The following is an 11,655-nucleotide window of genomic DNA, read 5'->3' as shown; positions in this document are numbered from 1 at the left end:
TGTGATTGATATTGAAAATACTGAAACAAGAACAAGTAACCAAATCTTGTCAATAAAAATTGATATTAATGAGTTTAAGTATAAACAATGATAAAAGTAAAAGAATTTTAAAGCCAGCTATAGCACAGGGAGCCAACTCAATGAAAATGGATATTTACACTAGTGGAGAATGTAAATATTTTGTTGTAAAATATCCTGATTTTTTTTTAACTAATTTTTCAAATCTCACATTTTCTGAAAAAAATCACATGACTGTCATATACACTCATCAGTCCATCCACAAAATACAAAAAATTGCATGACAATATCATTTTCATTGAGTTGGCCCCCTGTGAGCTATAGAGCTATTGACAGGCATATTTTGATATTAACTTTTAAGCTTAAACTGAACAGTTTGCTCCATTCAACTTTTCCCAGAAGTAACGGGAGTAATAAGTAGAACAAAAAAAGTTCCAACTCTGCAGATGAGTGGCATAGGGCCAGAAACCATGGTGACATGCAAAGGTGACTATACAACAGAAACACTGCCAGGCAGCCAAGAAATATATGTAAAGACTATACACAATACCTATTATATGTTCGGTCGACAATCTATATTAAATGATCAATCTCTTGCATGTGAATAGTTTGACAATAAATGAACATACAATTGAATGATAAAATGATGCAGCATGAAATGTTACAAAACAAGTCTTAAAATGATTCAATTGTCCCAGAAGTTCAACCTAGCCTGGTGGGTAGCCATATGCATAATACATGTATGCAAGTTATCAAGAACATCCTATACTGAAGATGAAAAACAGAAGATGAAGTTTTGAAGATGCAAGTTAAAATAAACTTTCTATTGCAAATCAATCACTTCATGTAAACAGCACTAGTTCTTACAAGTTAACAGCATTTTGATTTTCTGTGCATATATTCAACACACATTGAAATGTTTTACTCCCCACCAGGCTAGGCAGTACACAATCTTTCTAGCCCCTCCCACCCCATCCCCTTATCACCCCTAGTTTATGATTTTGCACTTTCTTCTTTACTCTCGTCCTCTTCATTATCATTGTGCGTGTGCCAGGTGAGCCTCTCTTCATAAAATGCAATTACAATCTGTGGACATTTAACGTTGGCTTGTCTTGCAGGTACTAAGTCAGCCTCATCACTATCTTTCCTGTAAGAGAAGGAAAAGAGAAATTAGAAACTTCTAAATTTTAGAAGTTTCTGATAACAAATCTAAATGATTTCAATCTCTGTATAAGGATGTTTAAATGCTATGTTTAACAACTGTCTTTGAATTCCATACAAATAAATTATATTCAAACTTTAAGACACCGATTATTCTACAAATCATATGGTCAAATGGTAAAAGATTATTCTTAAGAGAACAGAGTGCAGGACTTTTATGTAAATTTAATCTCTGCCTCAGCCAGTGATCAAACTTGGAGGTATAGTGGCTAGTATTGACCAGGGTTACATAAACATACTAGGGCTGTAACAAGTATCCGGGTATTAGTAATACTCGGGTCTGAAAATGTGTATCCGAACCCAGAAGCATTTTTGTATTTTAGCAAATACTACCGAAATGCCTGACTGTCGATCATGAGAATCCACAACGTTAGCTTGGTTTATGGCAATGTACAGTAAATGCTTACGTACTAGAGAAACATTGACTGGACAACAGAAAAGTATTAATTTGAAATGTAGATATTGTAAGCAATTGATTGTTTGTATACAATAATTTAACACTTTCAAGGCTTTTTCTCACTTAATTGGGAAGGGGCCTTTTTACCTCATTTTGGGAAGAAAATTGGTCAATTGGGAAGAGAATTTCCAGGAGTAAGCTGTATATTTTTGAAATTTGGCTAAAATTTGAAATAATTTCCATTGGGAATGGGGCCCATTATCGGCCCCAAAAAGTCCCCATAAAAAGCCCTGACTTTGTATAAACCATAAAGCATTTCCTAAAACATTTTATCGTTTTCCTCTGCCCTGAAGGGAAGTAGGCAGTACTTCCGGTTACACACACAAACATGGCTTCGGTGATCAATACATAATCAATGAAAGGCCCTATATTATCATGATCAGTATTGTTTACATATTCTGAATATTACCATAAAATTTCAAATTATTGTATTTTTAGTAATGAATGTATTCTTTAAGTTTGATTTTTCTGTATAAGAAGAATGTGTTATTTGTTGATGTTGCAAATGATGTCTTCAGATACATTTACCAGGGGTTTCATTATCTTTCAGGAGAGGCAGTACAATTGCAATTTCAGGAATTTAGCCCAAATCAGGCGGTACCTTGTGTTGGGAATCAGTTGAAATTTCATGGTCTATCATTGTTTTATTTAACCAATCAATGATCGATTAAAATCTATTATTTTTTCCTTGATGTTTAAACAAGTCTCATATAAAAATTTCCTTCAAAGGCTTACGATAGCGAGGCCTCTCTGTGCTGTCACGTTTTCATGTCGTTTATTTATGCTCATCTGAACGTTTACATTACTACATAGTGCTTATGCGCTCTTCCATTTGTCTAGATGCTTAAAATTTGAAATGATATGTATGACAACCTAACACAAGGGAATGATTTTAACAAGTTTGCTATGATTTTTTTTTGGCATGTTTAAGTGATCAGCTAACTTTATGCTTTCGTTTATCATGGTTTATCATGGTGTCGGAATATTCTGACGAACTCGATTACTGATTTCTTACTCGATTAATTTGCTCAAACACTTCAAACCAACGATACTTGACGAACTCGATTAATCGGAGCACTACAAGCGGTACCACAGCCAGGTTCAAGCGGCAAAAAGAACTGGGTACGGCATGATATTAAAGCCCCCGATTTACTCTTATGGGCTACGGGATCGGGTTGCCAGGGCAAAAATTTTGTACCCGTTACAGCCCTAAAACATACTATGAATGATTATGTATGAGCAATGAAATGAACAGAATCCAGTTTGCAACATTTCCTGCCTTTTTTTCTCTAACAAAAACACTTACAGTTTACAGGTAGCATTAAGCAGTGCCAATAATTTTCCCCAAGTAAATATCCTACCATTTCATTAAAAACATTAACTCTCCAGAGCTATCTGTAGCACCAATAATCCTTTCTGGCTGCAGTCCGCGGTCAAATCCTCGTGGTTTGTTATCTTCTTCCTAAAAATATAATATAAATTACATCAATGTTAAGTATTTTTTTAATCTTTCTTTGGTACAATTGTCTTTTCTTTTACAAATTTTCTGCCTCTTGGCCATAAAAATCAAATTTGATAAATTTTTCTTTTCTTCTGACCACAGACTTGCTTAAATTTTAAGGCGAACAATACCTCCTTATCATCATTACATTGAGTATATGTGATGGTTGTAATACTGAATGATTAAAACTTTAACTGATTTCCAGGTTTTATTTGTTTTTCAGCGATTTGATTTGGGAATTTTTCATTGTAATTGGGAAAAAATAGAGGGGTTTGGCATTGGGAATGGGGTCGTTTACCGACCCAAGTTATATAAGAAGAAAAATCACTGCATAATCAACACTTTTTGCCTGTCACTAAAAAAACTATCTAAGATAATACCAGAAAAATGAAACTAATTTCTTCTGACAAAGAATAAACTTTAAATTGTCAAAATTATTACAGCTGTCTCCAGAACTGTCAATTCTTTAGTTACGTATCCGTTCTGAGAGCAAATGAAACAATTGTTTGTGTAACAAATGCTGTTTGGAATCATTTACAGAGTTTCATTCATGTATGAAAGGAATATAAAGTGTGAATTCTTACAGTTGTTTTTACTTCTGTTACTTTTTTCTTTTTCTTTGTTGAGCCATCTTCCATTCCATTTGCTGTTTTTCTCTTCTTTTCTTGTTCCCTTTTTTTCCGTTTATCTTCATAATCTGCGATCAAGTCTGGACAGTCAAGGTTTTCTTCTGGTTCCCATGTATTTTCTGAACTGTAAAACATCCAATGGTCAACCTTTCATCAAATTCACACATCACTTACAAATGAATCTAAAGAGCTCTACAGGAAAATCTAAATTACTGATTTTAGAACTTTTTTCAGCAAGACATATATAGGGGCTGCATTCTGAATGACAAAGCTTCTATTTTATCCCTTATTTAAGCCTTAAAATAAAATATTTGTTGTGCCTTTTTCTTATAAGATGCAACAGAAATGAAGGCTTAAAGTCTCAAGACCATATTTCCAAAGCAGCAGAAATGAAGGCTTAAAGTCTCAAGACCATATTTCCAAAGCAGCAGAAAAAACCCAGTTTGTATGCTATAAAATGTCTGGTCTATAGAACCGGACATAATGAAGTAGAAATAATCAAAGTACTCAAAGTACTGCAAATACAACGCCGCAGAAACAGAAAAAAAAATAGAATTAAATCAAATGAATATCAAAAATCAAAATATATAAACCATATTATAAAGACTTAAATATCAATTATTTCAAGAACATTCAACTGATCACAGAAAATACATATGTTATTTTTCTGAAAATTACAAAGAAAACAAGTCTTCATTAAAATGAGTTTTTATCCTAAATATAATCTTGTTTCTGATGTTGCACATACAGTTACTTTGGTAAAACCATGCACATATAAGGGCAGCCTAAGTTATTTTGCCTTTACCTCAGATCTGTGTTTAACATTCATTTAAAAACATTATTTTAAATTACACAAAAAGGGCATATGATTAGTTTACTTTGAAACTCTTATGTCTATAAGCCTTAGATAGGAAGTCCAATTTGAATTATCATTAACAGAGATTATGTAAGTTGGACAGAGGAGTCACCAGAAGGCAACAGTTGACCTAGATGGGCTGTGTATTATATAACACTCTGTATTCTACCAATCAGAAGGCAGTCTTCCCATGAATACTGATTGGTCCAAAGGAATATTATTAAATGAATAGGGAATTTATGAATGGAAGTTTATGAATGAAATGGTTCAAGAGGTCACCACTAGATGTCATTGTAGGGCAAGTCCTACACATCAATAGTAAAACCGGATAGCATTAATACAAACGCTAGTCGCGTTGTATTAAAAATATCACAAAATATGACTTTGTGTATAATGGTGATCTGTATTTTAATCAGATTGTCACAGGGTTTAATGTGACTTGCATGTTCAAGCCATTCCTTCTCAGGCTGAGACACTAAGATAAAGGCGATTTAAATAACTTTGGATATTCTTCCATTATCAGAATACATTTTTACTATCGGAATATCCATGGGATAAACTATTTCCATTTATGAGACACTATGAAGACTTACTCTGGATATCCTTTCCATTTAAGTAGATACTCTCTCTTGCCAGACTTCATTCGAACGTCAACAACCTTTTCCACTGTGTATTCCTCTTCCTCCTCTCCATCGTCATCCTCCCCAGCTTCCCCTGGTCCAGGACGCCGTTTCTCTCCTTTAATTCCGCCAGCCTGCTGGTTTGGTAAGTTCCCAATACAACCTAAATAAGAACAAGAGGCCCATGGGCCTTAACGGTCATCTGACTAATAGTACAATACAACATAGTCGTTTAAAAGATTTTAGCCTATTTGACCCCTATGACCTTGAATGAAGATCAAGGTCATTCATTTGAACAAAATTGGTAGCCCTTCATCCCAGCATGCGACAGGCCTAATATCAGGTCTCTAGGCCTCTTAGTTATTCACAAGAAATTGTTTAAAGGATTTTAGCCTATTTGACCCCCTGTGGACCTTGAATGAAGGTCATAGGGCATTTATTTGAACAGACTTGGTAGCCCTTCATCCATGCATCCTGCAGGCCCAATATCAGTACCCTAGGCCTTCTGGTTCTTGAGAAGAAATCGTTTAAAGATTTTAGCCTATTTGACCCCTATGACCTTGAAAGAAGGTCAAGGTCATTTATTTGAACAAACTTGGTAGCCCTTCATCCCAGCATTCTACAGGCCTAATATCAGGTCTCTAGGCCTCTTAGTTATTCACAAGAAGTTGTTTAAAAGGATTTTAGCCTATTTGACCGTTTGACCTTGAATGAAGGTCAAGGTCATTCATTTGAACAAACTTTGTAGCCCTTTATCTCAGCAAGTCACAGGCCCAATATCAGTACCCTGGGCCTTCTGGTTCTTGAGAAGAAGTCGTTTAAAGATTTTAGCCTTTTTGACCCCTTTGACCCTGAAAGAAGGTCAAGGTCATTTATTTGAACAAACTTGGTAGCCCTTGATCCCAGCATTCTACAGGCCTAATATCAGGTCTCTAGGCCTCTTAGTTATTCACAAGAAATTGTTTAAAGGATTTTAGCCTATTTGACCCCTGTGACCTTGAATGAAGGTCATAGGGCATTTATTTGAACAGACTTGGTAGCCCTTCATCCATGCATCCTGCAGGCCCAATATCAGTACCCTAGGCCTTCTGGTTCTTGAGAAGAAATCGTTTAAAGATTTTAGCCTATTTGACCCCTATGACCTTGAAAGAAGGTCAAGGTCATTTTATTTGAACAAACTTGGTAGCCCTTCATCCCAGCATTCTACAGGCCTAATATCAGGTCTCTAGGCCTCTTAGTTATTCACAAGAAGTTGTTTAAAGGATTTTAGCCTATTTGAGACCGTTTGAACCTTGAATGAAGGTTCAAGGTCATTCATTTGAACAAACTTTGTAGCCCTTTATCTCAGCAAGTCACAGGCCCAATATCAGTACCCTGGGCCTTCTGGTTCTTGAGAAGAAGTCGTTAAAGATTTTAGCCTTTTTGACCCCTTTGACCCTGAAAGAAGGTCAAGGTCATTTATTTGAACAAACTTGGTAGCCCTTCATCCCAGCATTCTACAGGCCTAATATCAGGTCTCTAGGCCTCTTAGTTATTCACAAGAAATTGTTTAAAGGATTTTAGCCTATTTGACCCCTGTGACCTTGAATGAAGGGTCATAGGGCATTTAATTTGAACAGACTTGGTAGCCCTTCATCCATGCATCCTGCAGGCCCAATATCAGTACCCTAGGCCTTCTGTTCTTGAGAAGAAATCGTTTAAATGATTTTAGCCTTTTTGACCCCTTTGACCCTGAATGAAGGTCAGGTCATTCATTTGAACAAACTTGGTAGCCCTTCATCCCAGCATGTCACAGGCCCAATATCAGTACCCCTGGGCCTTCTGGTTCTCGAGAAGAAGTCTTTTAAATATTTTAGCCTATTTGACCCTTTGACCTTGAATGAAGGTCAAGGTCATTCATTTGAACAAACTTGGTAGCCCTTCATCCCAGCATGCCGCAGGCCTAATATCAGGTCTCTAGGCCTCTTAGTTATTCACAAGAAGTTGTTTAAAGGATTTTAGCCTATTTGACCCCTGTGACCTTGAATGAAGGTCAAGGTCATTTATTTGAACAAACTTGGTAGCCCTTCATCCCAGCATCCTACAGGCCCAAAATAAGTACCCTAGGCCTTCTGGTTCTTGAGAAGAAGTTGTTTAAAGGATTTTAGCCTATTTGACCCCCTTTGACCTTGAATGAAGGTCAAGGTCATTCATTTGAACAAACTTGGTAGCCCTTCATCCCAGCATGCCACAGGCCTAATATCAGGTCTCTAGGCCTCTTAGTTATTCACAAGAAGTTGTTTAAAGGATTTTAGCCTATTTGACCCCTGTGACCTTGAATGAAGGTCAAGGTCATTTATTTGAACAAACTTGGTAGCCCTTCATCCCAGCATCCTACAGGCCCAATAACAGTACCCCTGGACCTTGTGGTTCTTGAGAAGAAGTCGTTAACAGATTTTAGCCTTTTTGACCCCTTTGACCTTGAATGAAGGTCAAGGTTATTCATTTGAACAAACTTGGTAGCCCTTCATCCCCAGCATGCCACAGGCCTAATATCAGGTCTCTAGACCTCTTAGTTATTCAAAAAGTTGTTTAAAGGATTTTAGCCTATTTGACCCCTGTGACCTTAAATGAAGGTCAAGGTCATTTATTTGAACAAACTTGGTAACCCCCAGCATCCTACAGGCTGAATATCAGAACCCTGGGCCTTCTGGTTTTTGAGAAGAAGTCGTTTAAAGATTTTAGCCTATTTGACCCCTGTGACCTTGAATGAAGATTTTTTGAACAAACTTGGTAGCCATCCCAGCAACCTACACGCCAAATATTTTTTATTGAGAAGAAGTCGTTTGAATGAAAAGTTTACGGACGCGGACGGCGGACGGCGCACGACGACGGACGGTGCATGATGACAATAGGTCATCCTGACCCTTTGGGTCAGATGACCAAAAAATATAAAGATAAAGATACCCAATAAGAGAAAATCATCAGTAAACTAAAATAAATAATAGCTACAACTTGTCAAGTACAAAAAGTAATATCTTAAATGTATTATAGAAAACACATATTGGAAACGCCTTTGTTGATGGCAGAGGGACTTCAAATTCCCGTGCATTGGCTATATTATACACTTTCAAGTGGAATATAGTTTAAACCTGTTGTTTTTTAATAAATATAAAGTTTAACGGTTAGATTAAATATGATCCGATTTGGCCATCATTCTTGAAAACGTTAAACCAAAAAATTAACAAAATCAAAATATTGTCTATACTGAAAATGTGTTTTCTTTATAAATATCAGTTAAAAAAATATTTTTTTCTTCCCAAACTAGTATCCACACCATCTTTAAATATATATGAAGTCTTATAACATATCAAAGTTATCCTTTTGTATTTTACTTTTTAGAGTATAGAGAATTACTCAGAAACACCCCCAGGCACACAAGAGTACATTTGCGATTTAGAAAATGCCAGTAACCAATCTCTAATACGTGTATATAGTAATACAGGGGTTGCGCGATGTGGGTAAAGTACAATTGCGACATTAATTAAATTAAACTACATCACTGATGGGAATGATCGACCCACATCAGTTGTACTTTTAAATACTCATGTCCTGACTTGTTATTGATGCATATCAAATGTTTACAAGTGCACTTTTCCCATTGAAATTATCAATATATTGATTGGTTGATGAACGGTCAGTAATTTTCATAGCTGTTCTTTAATTATGAAACAAATTGTTTAGGGACTCAACACAATAATGAATAATTGGTTGCGACTTGATCTAAATCTATGTCCAATCCCATGGGTTTATCATAAATAACAAGGAAAAAACTAGTCGAGATCAATATAAAATAATTTCATCGTTAGTTATTACAAATCCCTGTGTTTTGTGCGGTTCAGAACTTCTATTGTAAATCTGTTGTGTTGACTTGAGTACTTCGGGGATTTGCTAATAAAAATTGTAGACTGTTTGCTTCTGAGCACAGAATTTGCATAATTATAGAGCAAATGCTTGCGACCTGACGACTAAATAGTTCCAAATCAGCACTTTCAGTCAAAATTATTTGTTAACATTAAAAACAGCTAAGATCAACTCTATTTCACTGAATGAGGACTTTACAAGATAGACACTGGTCATTGTAGCGACTCCCAAAGGTCCTCACATGCACGTTTCTTTCATTTAAGTACAATTTGAATAATTCTTATAAAAGTCTAAATATTGCTATGTACGGGCTTCATAAGAAACGTGTTCTCAGCAACGTGATAAAGAAGATGCCGCAAGAACCTCATTGTTATTGAAGGCGCCATTTTGACACGAGTGTGATAGCGATTAATATCTTTACATAACGATGCCATCATGAAGGGCTAACATAAATTCGCAAATAAAAGAAAATGTTGTAAAATCATGTTTTCCGTGACAACATCCCAATAATTTCAACTATAAAGTCTATTGACCAATATGCATTTACCTCCAAGTCTGCACACAACAAAGTGCCGGGAATATATCGATGCTCGGATACTACGCATGTGCGGAGATGTGATCCCGGAACGAGGTCTTCTACGCGGGAAATATATTCCGGTGTTTATAGTAGGACACTTCGCCCCAATGTCGGGTTATCGCACGATATTTCGCCCCAAATATATTGGACACTTTTGAGTTTGCCGTTTTGAGTTGACCATAATTCCATATTGTCTAACAAAAATATAAATAGCTATTTATACCAAATCATATGTATTAAGATTTATTCAAAACCAGAAACATTTTCTTGCAGGGTAAATGTGAATTTTTCAATACAAAAATCACGTTGCAGTGTAGCTGAATGCAATATTTTAGCTCAAAAGATAAATACGTCGTCTTTAGAGCTACAATATTGTGCCTAACTGTATACTATCTAAATCTCTGTTATTACCGCTAGCGGAGCAAAAGTAATGATTATGCAAATCATTTTAAAAACGTTTGTACACTTTTTTTCCAATCTTATTAAAACCATATCTTTAGTTTTCACACCGTTCCGTTAAACTGAGAAGTAGTTACAGTTTTTGTAATAATGACTCACCAGAGTGCCACAAGACCATTTTAGGCGTTTAAGGGGTCTAGATCAAAATCGGTAAAAATCATACTCTACATAGTACTATACACGTAAAAGGTGGAAAGCGCCCAAACACAAAAATTCTACCCCAATGCACCTAGCTTTTGCGGCTAAAAACACCTTTCTATCACATCTTTAAAAAAAAATCACGGTTACTACCTTTGGAAACAGCGATAATTTCCCTTTCAAAATCATCATACACAACTGTACAAGGTGCCATCACTAAAATGATAGCGTTAAGTTTTATTTTTATGTAAGATTACAGATAGAAGACTCCTTAGTAAAAATGTACTCGTATAAAATAAGTGAAGAAATCATTGCCTTGCCCCAGGATCATGAAACAGTCTTAGACTTAAGTTTTTGCTCAACAAATCAGATCACGAAACAGACTTAAGTCCAAAATTGTCTTAATTTTAAACTTAGCAAATCAAAGGTAAGACGGTTTTAGACTTTCAAAGTCTGAATCGTGATCCTGGGGCCTGGACTTCAAGTTTTATAATTTCAAACTGGACAAACTAAACGCAACATTAGGGGTACCCCAAGGATCAGTTGTTGGACCTGTATTATTCGTTATATACATGTACATCGTATATAGATACTAAAGTGTTCAAGATCTTACGAGGAGACATTGATACGGATATCCTACAAGAGGATATAAATAAACTCTTGAACTGGAGTGATAAATGATTATTAAAATACCATCCTTTAAAATGTAAATCAATGCACATAGGACAGCCCAGTAGGACGCGAATATATTATATAGGTAATGAGCCTACAAGAAGTGGAAAAGGAGAGAGATATTCTAGTAATTATAATAGACAGATTTCTTTCAATTGAAGATCAAATATGTACACAAGTTAAAAAAGCAAATTCCATGTTTGAAGTAATTAGACGATCTTTTCATTATTTAAATGAACAAATCTTTCCATTGTCACATCAAACACTATACGTAGAGTCCATCTTGAATATTCAGTGTGTAGCATCCCTTCAGATAAAGCATGTTGATATGATTGAGACTGTACAGAGGAGGCCAACGAAACATATACATGGGTTCCAGGATTTATCATATCCGGCTCGGTTACGGAAACTCAAACTACCAATTTTGAGCTATAGAATAAGAGGAGACATGATCGAGATGTTTAAAATAACAAATAATATATGTGATTACTGTGGGGAAAAACGTTATTAAAACGTGGAAAAATCGATCATACAGACAGGGAACCAAGGGACACCCATTGAAATTTTTTCCACAACATTCTAGATTGGACATTCGTAAGAGTTT

At 35.7% G+C, this 11,655-nt stretch overlaps 1 protein-coding gene across 1 annotated transcript; it reads right to left on the bottom strand.

The window, feature by feature from the left end:
• LOC138321647 (chromobox protein homolog 1-like) lies at positions 1-5,454 on the bottom strand. Its single transcript, XM_069265453.1, has 4 exons — positions 5,276-5,454; positions 3,782-3,950; positions 3,058-3,158; positions 1-1,165 (listed from the first exon to the last, which is right to left on the bottom strand). The coding sequence occupies exons 1-4, from the start codon at positions 5,323-5,325 to the stop codon at positions 1,012-1,014; spliced, it is 474 nt and encodes a 157-aa protein (XP_069121554.1). The 5' UTR covers positions 5,326-5,454; the 3' UTR covers positions 1-1,011.
• Between the last annotated feature and the right edge of the window lie 6,201 nt (positions 5,455-11,655).

This window comes from Argopecten irradians, chromosome 4 (genome assembly GCF_041381155.1).
Source record: "Argopecten irradians isolate NY chromosome 4, Ai_NY, whole genome shotgun sequence".
Lineage (NCBI taxonomy): Eukaryota > Metazoa > Mollusca > Bivalvia > Pectinida > Pectinidae > Argopecten > Argopecten irradians.
Note: the sequence above shows the minus strand (reverse complement) of the source record. Positions and strands in the feature narration are given on the sequence as shown.

Coding starts and splice junctions, on each gene's coding strand:
- LOC138321647 (XM_069265453.1), bottom strand. CDS start 5,325: ATGAAGTCTGGCAAGAGAGAGTATCTACTTAAATGGAAAGGATATCCA. Junction 3,159..3,781: donor TAACAGAAGTAAAAACAACT/GTAAGAATTCAC, acceptor TTATATTTTTAG/GAAGAAGATAACAAACCACG. Junction 1,166..3,057: donor TTAATGTTTTTAATGAAATG/GTAGGATATTTA, acceptor CTTCTCTTACAG/GAAAGATAGTGATGAGGCTG.